At 38.7% G+C, this 15,434-nt stretch overlaps 2 protein-coding genes across 2 annotated transcripts in view; one reads left to right on the forward strand and one right to left on the reverse strand.

Annotated features, from left to right (window-relative positions):
* Positions 1–5,582: 5,582 nt before the first annotated feature.
* Positions 5,583–7,716, forward strand: LOC131688697 (recQ-mediated genome instability protein 1-like). The gene is made up of 3 exons (XM_058973146.1): positions 5,583–7,202; positions 7,286–7,393; positions 7,456–7,716. The coding sequence occupies exons 1-3, from the start codon at positions 5,649–5,651 to the stop codon at positions 7,657–7,659; spliced, it is 1,866 nt and encodes a 621-aa protein (XP_058829129.1). The 5' UTR covers positions 5,583–5,648; the 3' UTR covers positions 7,660–7,716.
* Positions 7,675–15,434, reverse strand: part of LOC131688698 (dicarboxylate carrier SLC25A8-like) — a 41,832-nt gene continuing 34,072 nt past the window's right edge. Inside the window, exons 3-4 of the mRNA XM_058973147.1 lie at positions 8,498–8,789; positions 7,675–8,435 (exon numbers count right to left, since the gene is read on the reverse strand). Of these exons, the coding sequence (XP_058829130.1) occupies positions 7,834–8,435; positions 8,498–8,789 (894 nt within the window). The 3' untranslated portion in view covers positions 7,675–7,833. The remainder of the gene's footprint in view (positions 8,436–8,497; positions 8,790–15,434) is intronic.

Raw genomic sequence — 15,434 nt, forward strand, 5'->3', positions numbered from 1 at the left:
TCTCATAGTTCTTTGCTTCTAGGGAGCATTGCACTGCAATCCATCCAACGGAATAACACGGATGAAGTTTTATCCAGTATTGGGCCACCTCACTCAATTCCATTAGATCAACTCCGTAAAATTAGTCGGAATCCGGAATGGATTTCAGCTCAAATGCAACTACCGATGGGCTGGTTGTTACACTTTGAGCTGCAATCCATAATCCATTCAGAACGCCGAACTAGTGGCAGATCAAGAGGAAGGATCCTGGGGGGTTCAGATCCCCCCAGAAAATTTCAACTTGTTGAGTAATTTTAAATTAGTATTAATTTTATATTAGTTTCGTTCTTGTATTCTCTTTTTTTATTATGATAGTAAACAAGCATGTTTTGCTCTTGTTTGCTCTGAAGTAAGTGGTAGCAAGAATTGGAACAAACAGTTTTGTTTCAGTACTCAATTCTAATAAACATGATATTCAATAAATGCCACAACGTAAGGTGATTCTCCGACATAGGCTGTTTTAATGGTAGTTCGTGGGAAGTGAAAATGTTATGGCTGCCCGGAAAGAACGAACATCGAAATTGATAGTCGAAACATTGCATTTACAACAGTTATGATTGTTAACAACAATTTTTATAGTAACATCAATGTTTTGGTTTCAGTACTTTCTAAGATTTTACACAAAAATGACGCTTTTCGTTTATTCGTGTATTTGATTCGTTATTATTTTCAAACTCACTTTTTTCACCATGGCGTCCCATTTTACCGCTTTGTGGAACATGTTCCTGTTTTTAAAACTTTGGTAAAGAGATATCAAGAGTGCTGATTCAAATGGTCCTTAGTGACAAATGTAAACAAACTGAGTTATTTGCAGCGCAGCACGTGATTACAACATAGCTAACGAATACCGAAAACCAGGATTCATTATACCCAGTATTTATCAAAATAACAAGCATTATATAAAAAGTCGCAAAGTTGTCATGATCATATTTTGAAATTTTGCACTTGAGACCTTTTAAATTGAAAGGACCTATGCGTGAAACATTTCAAAACCTCTGCAACTGCTCATAGGCGCCATGCAAAAACGACGCATGATTCATTTCATTCTATGTTTTTCCCACTGCACATAGGTACCTAGTAAAAACGTCCTAAGCATCAAAATAAAAGATTATTTTCTTCTGTTCATGCGACTTATTTTCGAAGTTGAATTTAGAAAGTATAATAAATTAATTGATAATTGGAAAGCTTAGTTATTCTAAAATAACATGCCATTCGTTGGTTTCAACCACTTCCAGCCAATGGTTTGTTAATATAAACTAAAGTTTCCCGCAATTTTTTTCTGCAAGACTTCTGTTAAATCCAGTGCAACTATTTACCATAGTAATGAAGAACATTCGTATTCCGGTGCTCATTATGTCGAAAACTTTGAAGATATTCAATATTCGTCGTAAGAGCTACCTTTGCTGAAAAAAGCCTTATGTGCAGCGTCGTATGATTCTTAGGCCCGAAAAAAGACCTATGTGAAAGGTCCTATAATTTTCAAAAGGACGCATCATTTTAAATCGCTTAAAAACTACATTAGCACTAAACATTTCATGTTTTTAGTATTATTTACCTAAAGAGCATAGTCCATAGACTATATTGGCATAATTGTTTCATCAAAACACATATTTGTTCTCTAATAGGGATTTGTTTTAGGTCCATGAAACTTCATCCTCGTTTTTCTCAGTTCGAGCTCAATGTCACTTAGGACCTTTTGAATAAGTACTCTTGATATTATATATAATGTAATATATAAGAGAAATCTATCTATCTATCTTCTATTTACAGGCTGACAATCTTGAACTGATCCGGGCCAGTTTGTGGCCTGCGTGGTCGATTATCCAAAAAAGACAAAAGCAAGGATAAAAGGATTAAAGACAACAAATGTCACGAGTATGTTCGGCGGAACATGAATATGTATCAAGTAAGTAGAAGTATGATTCAATATTGCTACGACTGCTAAAGGTTTTGTTTGATAACTTTTTATTTCACGATTTCTTCAGTTGACAAGATTTTGCTCTGTCGCCGGACAATGGTGCGCGTTTTATTTTGGATAAGGCTTCGAGTTCCCATATGCGATGTGCTTCCGGAATTCATTATATCGTGAAGTAGAGATATTGTGTAAACATCTATATACCGATTCAAACATTAATAAAAATAAATACAGCAAAAAAATGTATTCCTTTTAAATCTTAATTATGCTGAAAATCAAATTTAACAGTAAATCCGCTGAAAAAAACAAAAAAATCATTGTAAAAGCAATGTAAAACAAGGTCTTGACATCCAAAATCTACAACAGAATAACAACAAAAATCGTTGTAAGTGATTTCAGAATGTATGGAAAAAAGTCATTTTTTCACTGTTACATCGCTTAACAACCCCCTTTTTTTATGTAAAAATCGGTTTTACAACGAAATTGATTGTAAAAACAACAAAATTGATTGTATTTTCAATGTACATTTTGCATCATATCTGATTCTTTTACATCGTTTTTCATTGTGATGTAACAATGAAAATCGTTGTAATTCCGTTATACATTTTTATTCGGGTGATGGCTGCGTGCCATACGAAAAGCAACTTGTTAACCCTTCGCATAAAGACGCGATAGGTATATAGCAGGATGAATGTGAGTAAATTGACGATGGAAAATCAACCGTTTTCATATCTTTTTTCTATGGCGTGGAGTACATAGGCATAGTAATCAGTGAAGTCAATACCGGGGTTAGCAATGGTTACTTATTCTCAGTTTCTAGAAGCCTACGCAAGGCTGCCTATCTTATCACGAAAATCTGTCTTGAATACCATTAGTATATCAGAAATATCTGTAAATAACGTGGTCTGGAGTAAAATATTTGTTTGATAAATCATCGATCATCTTTTTACCGTTATTGTAATAATAAACTGACAAAGCAGCCACAACCTGGCCTTGAACCAATTATCGAATTCTGAATTTACTGACGATCCCAAAAATATATCTCAAAGTTCTATGGGGATCTCAAAGTTGTTTTACACGGCTTTCATACTGGATGCCTATTGATTGATTCTTTGGACGTCGTGCAACGTTGGATTAATCCCTATTGAGATTCATTAATATAGGTCACTAGTGTTTATTTGGGGTCCCTTCTTGTATCCCATAGAACTTGTGACTAATTTGCGATTATGGGCAGTATCGCAATGTCAAAAGGCTTGTGGAGACATAATTACAACCTTTTACTTCGAAAACACAGCCGGACGATTATAAGGAATCCGCCAGACAGACAGAACGTCGAATTCGCCAGAGTAATTTTGAAAACATCACAGCGATAGACAGCGTAAAAAATCACTAATTTCTCGTTTCTCATAATCGGTGGTCCAGTCCTGGTCACGCAAGCTCAAGCTCTCATGATCGGCGGCCAATTCCTTCGGAAGCTGCACTTTCAAGTCATTGTTACAATATATGGAATGGTTGTAATAATTGTTGTAATTATAAAATAAAAAAAATGATGAAATAAATATTGCAGCAATTATTCGCTCACTGGGCGCTCTTTGTCTGAGGACAGAGGTCAGCATATACAAATTCTTGATGTCGTAGCAGAAATTATTCCAGTCAAGACCAGAAGCAGATAGAATGTAAATATCGAGAAATAATCCATTGGAATTGAGAAATATGATTCTTTTCTTGTTAGCAATCGGAGTCAGTAAAGTGTCTTCAGAGCAGCGAGTCACACCATCGATGTCTGTCACATTCATCGAACGTTGCTGCGCACTGAAAGGAAGGTACTTTCTTTAGAAATTAATTTTCAACCACATTCCAAATCTCCCAAACTACGCTGTGTAAAAATCTACGATACAAGGAACATTTTAAATATGCTAAAATGTGGAGCACGAACGAAATCATCGGACCACGTATGTGAGAAGTTTATATCTATCGATTAGCCGGGTCAACAGGAACACTTGTTTCGCCCGGAGCTCGCTACATTAACTGAAGCGGGGACTATCAGCCACTGAAATAAAATTTATTTATTAATTGTGTCAAACAAATGCAGGCTACAAAAATTAATTTTACGATTTTCCACTCCTATGGATGATTTTATTGTGACTTTGTAAACAAAAAAAATCGAAATCAATAGCATGCTTTGATCAAGGAGTGTTGCCAGTTTTAGTACGTATTTAAAACTCCTATCTGTCAAGGCAAAACACATGAATTGGGTAGCGTTATTTGATTGTTCCGTGCGCCAAAAAATGATGACCCTTTTGTATGGGACCTTGGCGTATTTAATTTGTATTTGGTCAGATTGTGATAAGTTTTGGTGTGCAATACCAATTTCACCTTTGATTCTTCCTATCAGTTGGTGGTGATTACCTAGTATACTGGAAAGTATATGTGAGTAGATAATTAATCCGAAAATAAGTATTATTTTTAATTTTCATATTAGGCAATTAAGGACGATTAAATAGCGCGTTCCGTGGGCGATTTGGTGCGATTTAAGGGCGGGTTGGGCGGCAAAAAAATGACGGCGGCAAATCGCCCAAATGTTGCATTTGAAATAGCCTCCTAATTGCCAGCAACTTGCTGGCAAATTGAAGGGCAATTAGCGCATCCGAGTTAGCAAATAGCCCCCTGTTAGCCACCCAGTCAAAAAGGGCAAGTTGCTGGCTAACAGGGGGCTATTTGCTAACTCGGATGCGCTAATTGCCCTTCAATTTGCCAGCAAGTTGCTGGCAATTAGGAGGCTATTTCAAATGCAACATTTGGGCGATTTCCCGCTGTCATTTTTTTGCCGCCCAACCCGCTCTTAAATCGCCCACGGAACGCGCCATTTAATCGCCCTTAATTGCCTAATATGAAAATAAAAAGTAATACTTATTTTCGGATTCATTTTCTACTTGCAGTATACTAGGTAATCACCACCAAATTATAGGAAGAATGAAAGGTGAAATTGGTATTGTACTCCAAAATTTACTACAATCTGACGTTCATTAATGGCGATTTCGCATGAACCTGAAACTGAGTCAGGTTCTAACCCCAACCGCTGTCAGTTCATACATTTTGACAGCAGTTGGGGTTAGGAACTGACTCAGTTTCGCCTCAAACAAAAACCACATAAGACCACCTTGTTCCACTATACTCACACACGATTCCACAATTTCCCACATTCGTTGGCTAAATGAAGTGCACTAGACAAACAAAATACAAGCGAGAACACGCTAGTTGTTTAAAAAACAATTTTAAGCTTAAACCAAACATGAACCACCATGTTTGAAAAACACAAAAAACAACCAAGTCCATTTCAGCCGCCAGAAAATTTGTCTAAGTGTTGAAATTGCCTTTAAATCGCATTCGCAAATTGCATTTGTTCCTAGGGGCAATTAGCACAGGCGAGTTGAGTCAAACGTAAAACTTTTTAAATCGCCTGACCATGTTCGTCCGCATTTTTTTTTGACAGGGCAGCAACTAGCCCTTTTTGACTGGGTATTAAGTCACTGGCGGGATACAAACGAGATGACCTAAGTACTAGTTGATCTAACTGAACGAATCGAATACCGGATATTTTGTTTACAAATTTGATTCGCGCGAAGAAGGCATACTGTGTGTCGGCACCGGTAATATCATTTAATAATATTAAATTTCATAATCACATTTTACAATGATTCAATGTGAAACCAATCGTGCGACACAAGTGACAACTCGCTTTTTGCGTGAATACAACATCAAGGTAGTGGATGACTGGATTAGTGGCTGTATTTCGTTCTGTTTACAAGAAAACCCGAAAACGTCCAACGAATCTCTGTTTAAATTTGCCTTCGATCAGTGGATTCTCGCCGATTTAAAGGAAATTGGTGTATCCTCACTACCCGAAAGCATCGATACGGAAACAAATAGTTTCACACTGAACGGACGTTTTCCACTTCAGCTAAATTATCTAGTGGACATTTCGGAACCGTGCTATGATCAGCTTAGGAATCTGTACAACAAAAAGATGGACGAAGCGGACGAGGAAATTCTAATGCGGAAAACTCAAACTCAACACATTAAAAAGAAGCGCATGCTAAAGCTGGAACTGACGGACGGGAAAAGGACTGTATTAGGAATGGAACATAATCCGATAGCAGTGTTAAATACCAAGTTACCACCAGGGGTTAAAATTTTTCTAACTGGTCCCATCCGATGTATTAATAAAGTGCTCTTTTTGGAACCGAAAAACGTCCGGATACTAGGTGGAGAAGTTGACACCATGTTGATTACAAATGCATTTGAAAACATTCTCTTGAAGGCGCTAGGCCAGCCTCTAAACCCTAACCCAAAAACAGAGTATGATGAACCAGTAGTTGTAGAGAAGAATCGTAATACAATGTACAATAACATACAACCTATACCTATGGTATTTGCGTCTCCTGTGAAGCCACTTACAGACAGGCCCAGTGAAGATTGGGAGGATGATATGTTTCTAGGAATTAACTTGGATGGGATCGATGGTATTGAGCAGAATAAAGAACGAGTGGAGAAGCCCCCAGAACAAGTTCCTACTATCAGCACTCTGATGGACGACGACGATGACTTGGTGCAAATTGAATTACCAGAGCGGGAAATCATGAACCAACAAGTTTCGTCCACAAAAACTTCTCAACCTTCGCCGTCATCATCTCGTACGAAACCATCGGCCGTCAAGCAACCAAACCTAGAATACCCCGATGATGACATTGATGCAATGAACTTTTTGGAAGACGAAATACGTAACGAACAGCGGCATTTGATAAATCCGATCATGGATGAAGAACCTACGAATCTAGCGTCGAATCATTCAACACCGGTCCAGCCGGCCAAACGTCCCCGACTGGCATCAGTCGAGTCTACAGCGAAGTTGGTCATTGAAAGTCAGCAACCTTCAACAAGCAAAAATTTTGATAAATGTTCCGTCTCTGCTTTCTTCGAAGACAGTCTCGATGGTGATGCCTTCCAGATAGAGGAAATTTCTGCTTCTGGTATGGATGATATGCTTTCCCCCCGGTATCAGTTCCAGGTAGATGGTTACAGCTTGGCAACGGTGACGCAACTCAACGAGCTGAGTGATGCCGAAAGGGAAGAACGCACCTTTGTGGTGTTTGGCGAGGTGGAAGAAGTATTCGAGCGAATTCGTGTATCTGATGACGGCTGGAAGCTGGGGGTGATGATCACAGATCGATCGGAGCGTTGTCTTCCGGTGAGCGAGTAGCTTCATGTTTTTTCCGTGAATCAGGATCGACCCGATGTACGGATTATAACTAGTTTCATTATTCATTTCAGGTGCGCTTTCATACGACAGTTATTAGCAAGATGGTGGGTCACGACGCTAGTTCGATTCAGCAAATGAAGCGCGCTAGAAATCCACAAGTGATGAAGCTACTCGAAGAAGTTTGTATATTTGGTATTTATTGGGCTAAAATGAAAACTAATCCCAGATTTTTATTGCACAGATTCTCATCAAGTTCAAAAATCAACTACAAGAGCTACGAACGTTCTTGCGAATTCGCTATCATCAGGGAAATGATTTTCCCTTTGTTATGGAGTTGTATGAGACCACTCGTTCGCGGCTTGTAGTATTGCACAATAAAATCAAGAAAGAGAATGTTAAACACTTGCTTGAAATTCTACCTGAAGAATGTGATACTGTCAGCTAAGAAAAAAAAAGATAGTTATTCTATTGTTGTAAAGTAGGTATAATAAAATAAAGATCTCTACAGTATATATTCGCTAACAATCTTCTCTTTGTTTTGATGTACATCACAATATCAACCAATAAAAAGGCTTCTTTAAAATTTCCCCCATTGTCTTATTATCTACGTACTTAGTGACTAGTAACGACGTTCTATTATTTGTGGTTTAAATAAAAGTAATTTAAGCTGTTCATAGGAAATCCACATCACAATATTCCACGAAACTAGACGAGCAAATGAGGGCACGAATCCCTTGTAGAAAGCAGCCATACCCTCTTTGCTGCCCATCTTGATGGCACATTCAACTACACCCTGGTACTGTCCCTTGGGAGAATTCATGTAACGGGTTTTAACAACATCCACCGGGGAAGCGACTACAGTGGCAGCGAATCCAGCTATCACAGCGGCGCTGAAATGTAGACGAACATCGTTGGGAATGTGGGTGTAGGTCAGCAGACAATCCTTCACCACATCGTAGCAAACGATTTCGGCTACGTTGATGATCGCATTACGTCCAATATTTGGAGCGGTTCCCTTCCAGAGTCCTCGTACACCTTCCTCGCGGTGAATCGTCCGATAAGCTTCCAGTGTGGAAGTATACCGACGACCCGTTGCTGAACGTGAAGCCGCCTGGAAGCGCACCTTAACCACGTCAGTCGGATGGGCTAGCAAAACCGCTAGTCCACCCGTTGTTAAACCTGCGCAAACTCGTGTGATGATTTGAAGACCAGCTTCGTTTTCTGGAAAATAAACAATGCATTAGAAAACAGCACAACGGCAAAACAATGGTGGTCAGACCAACCTTTAAAAATAGATGAATACAATGTTTTCACCGTGTCGTACAGCCCTATCCGAATCGATGAGAAGCACATCTGACGCTGTAGGCCAGCCGAGAGACCACTATACAAAGTCCGAAAACCCTCCTGGCGGGTGATGGTGGTGATGGTTCCAACTAATCCACGATACTGAACATGCTGTACCCCCGGGAACGTGGTGGGATTCAGTTTGAGTGATTGTATGGTGCTGCTACCGATGCTGCTGGCGGCGTTTGTCGACTTTAGAGCCGCAGTCCGCACCGGCTGTTCGCCTTGGATCTGCGAATGGTAGGAAAATATGAAAAATTAAGCACACGCAAGCGGATACAAATGTTACACCTATAAAACTATCTAATGTCACATGGAATATTCGAATTGAAGTATCCCGTAACGTGAAATCCATGTTCTAGTTGTTTTTGGGAAATTCATTATATCTTGCGATTCTGTGAACATCCATCCAAGTAAAGTCTTTAAAGTTCTTAAGAAATTAAACTGCCGTTTCGAAATAGCAGCAACAAGTAGCTACTCGCAACTAGACGGTGCTAAGATCGGCCAGTAATCGCTACATGGGCCTTCTATGCAAACTTGAGTACAATAGTGACTAACATTGACGAACTTGTGTGCGATGATGAAGTTACTTTCAAATGTGATGTATTTATTCTGGTTGCAGTTGAAAACTGGAAAATCCAACCAGCGACAATCGTAGTTTCTCTGGTTCTAAACAATGGAATCACTTCGAAAGTAGTGCGCTGTTTCCGTACAATGATGCGCTATCCAGCGCACTACTTCCGACATCATGGATTAGCACTAAACAGGAAAAAAACCGATTTTCGCTGGATGGATTTTCCAGTGCTCAACTGCAACCAGAAAAAAGCTGTGAGCAGGGTTACCAAAAATACAGAATAATCTGTATTTATACAGATTTTTCAGCCATTTTCAGACCAAGAATCTGTATGTACAGATATACAGAGTTTTGAGAAATGATGTTACAAAAAGTATTTTTAGAAATATTTTTTTCAGTTTCAGTAATACTTCCTCTCTGTCTCTCTCAGTTTGGCCCTCTATATTAAAATATACCTTCACTTTTGAGATTGGTCGCTCACTCTGACTCACTACTTCCAGAAACGTTAATTGTAATGCTCTGTGACTTTGTTAATTCTTTATTTTTTCGAAAATTCGACAGCTACATTGGTCGACTAAATGTTTATAACATTATATATCAACAAAAGTCATTAAATGAAGATCATTTTCCATTGTACACATCTATAAAGTTCAAGTTTCTTTATGTAAAATATCAGTACGACTTGTAGTGTTTTTTATGAAAATGTAAACAGATCCTTGCTGGACTGATTTAAACCACAAGAATTAATATCTTCGATAGATAATCCAGCAAAAGGTTAAACGACTCAACTGATTCGATACAGATATCGACACAGATTTTTCGAAGAGTAAATACAGATGAAAAGATTTTTTAGGACAAAAATACAGATTTAATTTTGGCAACCCTGGCTGTGAGTATGAATTAACGTCAAATTTGAATGAATTTGAAAAAATCGAAGTAGGTATTGGCACTGAGAATATTGGCTATTTTCTACCTATTGAAACGCAGATAGTTACTTGAAATCTCTGGTTGTTGTGATGGTGGCGTTGTCGAAAAATTGTTAAGCTGCGTTTAAGGGGGTCATCTACTCGCGAGGCTTAAAATTGAGCACTTTTTTGGGAAAAAATTGTAAAGCTATTTTGAAAATACATGTTTTGACTTTTCAGTTTTACTTTTGAAGACGAAAAGAAAAATCTCTCGCGACCTTGAAACTTCATTGATAACATTGATGTTTAAACTGCATGGGCCCCGCTTAAGTAAAGTTGTGGCAAATTGGGTAATCTGTAATCAGAAAACTATTATTTTCTATAATCATAGTCACGTAGGCTATGTTTAGACGAGAGGGATTTCTTCTATTTTATAATTTGTAAAAGTTATGTAACAATTTGAGAGAATTTCCAATATTTACATATTTTTTTGGCCTAATAGGCCATAAAAAATGGATAAATTGACATTTTGCAAATCCCTCTCGAGCAGGCATTGCATATATCGCTCATATGAGTAAATGCGTCCAGATAAGTTGCTACTGCGACAATAAAAACTCAAATTTTCACACGTAAAGTTATTGACACTCACACAACTTCTCCGGATTAATTACAACGTGTTATTTCTCCGGATAAATAAAACCGCCGGAGAATGAGCGAATGAGTTTATCACGGTATCCTTTTGCTGCTCGCTGCCTTGCTGTTGTTATTCCAAAACACGAAAAAACAAGTCTATCGTACTTCTTTGCAGCTTTTCTTTGAAATTAAGTGTATATTTTGACACTTTTATTGATTTCCACGAAATTAAAATATTATCACCTTCTCCGGTGAGAAGGAAAAAACCAAATAAATTTTATCCGGAAAATTATTCTCACGCTAGTTGTGAAGACGGAGAATTTTGCGACTCATCTTATCTCGGAAAAGAGGGACATCGGATAAGCTTCTTCTCGCGTGAGTGAGAGAGAATTACAATGCCTGCTCTCGAGAAAACTAAGCGGCATGTTCTCTGAACAATTGGAGACAAAATTATTGAAACCGAACCAGTACTTCTATGAAAAGTCTTACTTGACCGCTTAAAAAACACTTCCTTGGGGAAGACGTGTTTAAAGACAATCCCATAGAAAATTTGACAGTTGATAAATTTCTCAGTCGACCGACGAAATCGGGTGCTTTGGAGTCGATCGATTAATTAACCTACTAAGTTGGGTTTCGTCGGTGAACAATTTTCGTCACCATATTAACCCTAGAATGTTGCACTAGGGTACAAATGTACCGTCACGCCTTCTTTGGAGCCGTGTGAAGACGAGAATTTGGCATTTATCGGCCCGGAACTTTAACCATATTTCAATTTAGAGTTCCTAGTAAGAGTAAGAAAGGATGGTATAGTCAGTTTGCGTATAGCCTTCGTGGAAGCAGGTGTCAAAGCTGGCGTGGGGTACATTTGTACCCCAGTGTACGGTTGCCGTTAGTGTTTCGTCAGGTTTCGTACTGTCAGTGCAAATGTGATTCGTGACCAGTTTAAATACTGGTTGTTTTACTACGTACGTAACAATAAGTATTATATAATCGTGTTTTAACTGTTATAACAGTAACGTTGCATGTTACCAATGTATTACTGGTCAGAAATATTTTTGCATTTCATGGTATTTTCCAAAACCCGATTTTTAAACTTTCAATCTTTCAAAAAACTGCACTTTTTTGAAAATATCGAAATTCCATTTTATACCGTTTCTACACCATTCTCTCAACTTTTAGAATCATTTGATTTTTTTCAAAACGGTTGAAAATTTGTAAAGTTATAGTAATTTTCGTGAAAAAGTCAAAACTGCGATTTTTTTACGTTCTTTTGTTTAAACAAATTTATGTATCATTGATTCAATAAATTCCGTACTTTCACTTACACAGCTGTTTTCACAATTAAAAAACAAAGAAAATGATGTATTATACATTTTTTGTCTGCATTTTTACCTGCGAAAATTGCGATCAAACGCGTGGGGGTACATTTGTACCCCAGTGCAACGTTCTAGGGTGGAAAATGCAAGTGCAACATTCTAGGGTTAATCGCCATATTTAAGGTGAAGCGATTCCAAAATCACAACAAAGGTTCGGTTATGTTCGGCTATGTTCAGGTTACGTGCAGCATCTGTGTGCGATTATAAAGTACTATACCGATATGAGATGGCACGCATACAAGCGTATCGTTCAGCAATCAGCTCACTGATTTTTGCACCACGTGTTTCATTTGTTTTGAAAAATAAAAAGGTACAAATTTCCCAAATTCCGTGAAGAGAATCTATTCATCAGCTTGTGCTAACATGCCTGCATATAGTGATACAATTTCTAAGCAATCTGATATAAGACATTCAAGTTACAAAAGATTTTGTCTTGCGCGCCAATGCAATGTTTTGATTTTGACGATGAAATAAAAAGAAGAAGCAGAAACGACGGCGGCCATTTTAGCTGCCACCTTGTGGCTCTATTCAGCATGTCCTTAATCTGTGTAAATCTGGTTCCAGTTTTAAACCGACCGACTAATCCATCGATTTAATTGGTTCAGGTAGACCGATTTCAAAAGATTTCGTCAGTCATATTTAATCGGTTGTCGCGTCGGCAGACGTTCATGTTAAACCCCCATAAGAATTGGTGCAACAATCGACCGATTAATTGGTGGCATAGTCGGCCGATTGTGCCGACGCACGCCGATTTAGTCGGTGGGAAAATCGGGAGGACTTTCTATGGGGTAGTAACAAAAATATCAATATCTTACCACGAACCATTTATTACGTTCCAGGATGCCTCGCACATATAAACCGAGAGATGGTTATTTCAAACGAACTCGGATTGCTGTTGCAAAGTGTTCCAAAGCCCAGTAACCTGCAGTCTGTATGCACATTAGAGTGGGACATGGTTATATGAAAAAAATTAAATTTCGCTCCGAGTTACTTTTTGGGTCCCATTTAGCTCCCAGAACAACTCTGCAAATTTTTAGTTCGGTCGGTGAAACTATATTTTTGCGCCCATAGTTTAAAGTTTACATGGGATTTCGTATGGGGAAATCTACTTTTGCAAAATAATTCTTTCAAGAGTCGCCCGTTATCTCCTAAAAATAAATAGATGACTGATTTTTATAGGAAATTTGTCAAGGAAACAACGTCTAGAAGACCACGAAACGATATGATGCTTGTGGAAAAAGTTATTAAGCAAAAACCGATTGATGCCCTGAAGATTGATGAAAATTTCACTTTTCATAGCATCACTGCTGCTGACGGTCGAATAATATACAAAATTTTTAACTTTCTCTTATTATGTACAAAATAAACCTCAATTTATCCCCCAAAACCCTTGCAAAGTGGCCAAACAGCATAGATAAATGATTTAAACACATTAAGAGAAGATCAAAACAAAATTGCATATAATTGGACAGTCAACAGCAGTGGTGCTAGAAAAAATGAATATTTTATCAATCGTCAGAGCATCAATCGGTTTCTGCTTAATAACTTTTTTCTCAAGCGTCAGATCGTTTCGTGGTTTTCGAGACTTTGTTTCTTTGTTAAATTTCCCATAAAAGCCACATAACGATTTATTTTTAGGAAGCAATGGGCGACTTCCGGAGGAATTATTTTGTGAAAGTTAGTTTTTCCATACAAAATCCCATGTAAACTTTAAACAGTGGGCGCAAAAATATAGTTTCAACGATCGAGCTAAGAATTTGCACAGTTGTTGTAGGACCCAAATGGTACCTGAAAAGTTGCTCGGAGCTGGATTCCATTTTTTGTCCCACCCTAATGCACATGATAGTACTTCTTGTTTGAGGTGTATGTGTAATGGTTTGATATTTAGAAGTGCCTCAAGAGCAGCAGTCGGAGGTGTGGTGAAAGCCCCAGTCAGCGCCATGAGCGCCATTCTTTGCAGATGGTTTAGCTTTGACTGGACATTACCTCTCCCCTCTGTCACCACACAAGGCACCCGTGTGACAGAATTGGACGCACAATTGTCGTGTAAATCTTAAAGATGTATTTAGGTTTGAGACCCCAGGTATAGTTCGTCTGCACTGCCCGAAAGCCATCCACTCTTTCTGGACTATGAACTCAATGTGACCAGTCCAATTCAGTTTGGAATCCAATATAACTCCAACGTATTTGACTTGATCTGCACACAGGAGCTCAGAATCAAAGAACTGCAAGGGACGAACCCAGGTTGTTATTCGCTTTTTCGTGAAACGAACCATTGAAATTTTGTTTAGGTTAACTGATAATTTAACTTGTCGACACCACTGTTCGACAGCTCTTAATGCCTATTGCATTAGGTCAAAGATTGTTCCGATGCAAAGTCCAGTAATTAGTATTTGGGAATCGTCAGCAAATCCGTGGGTTGGAAATCCAAGCTCATTGAGTTTCTTCAACAAGCCGTCGGCTACCAAGTTCCATAACAAAGGTGACAGAACGCCACCCTGAGGACAATCGCAAATACTCAACTCCCGTATCTCAGCCTGTCGCAGTGACAAGCAAAGAATGCGGTTACTAAGCATTGCGTTTATCTAACCTGATACACATGCAGGTATCCCTTGACCGCGCGTTGCTTCCAGAATAGACTGGAAGGATACATTGTCAAAAGCACCCTCAATATCTAGGAATACACCCAAGCTAGATTCCTTGAGCGGGAAGGATTTTTCAATGTTGTAAACAACATCGTGAAGCAGAGTGATCGTGGATTTCCCACACTGATATGCATGTTACAGTTTGTGCAGTGGATATTCAACTAAACTCACGTTCCTGATGTGATGATCGATTATCCGTTCCAAAGCTTTCAGAAGAAAAGAACTTAAGCTGATAGGCCTACTCTTGACTTCTTCATAGCTTGAGCACCCTACTTTGGGAATAAATCTAACTGTTATTTCTCGCCATGCTCTCGGGATATACACGGTAGACTGGAAAGCATAATATTTATCAAGACATTACGGCATAACTTCGGACCTATCGACATGTGCAATTTTGACGAAACTCGCTTGACAACTGTTCATAACTCCAAAAACGGTACTAGCTAGTAAAGGATGCCAACAAGTTAGCAAGGCTACATCGGGTGAACGTGGTGAGCTAGTAACAGCATGCTGTGCTGTTAATGCAGCGGGAGGTTGTATCCCCCCATTCATGATCTTTCCCCGCAAAAACTGGCAGTATAGGATGCTCAACAACTGCTAGCCTAGAACGGCCGGGAGTACATATCCGAGCGGTTGGATGACTGCTGTAAATTTCGTAAAATTTCTTGAACATTCCACAAAACACACCAAGTGCTCAATCGAAAAACCATGTTTAATGACTATCTACGAGATGGTAGAGTGCT

The sequence above is a fragment of the Topomyia yanbarensis genome, chromosome 3 (assembly GCF_030247195.1).
Source record: "Topomyia yanbarensis strain Yona2022 chromosome 3, ASM3024719v1, whole genome shotgun sequence".
NCBI classification, from domain to species: domain Eukaryota; kingdom Metazoa; phylum Arthropoda; class Insecta; order Diptera; family Culicidae; genus Topomyia; species Topomyia yanbarensis.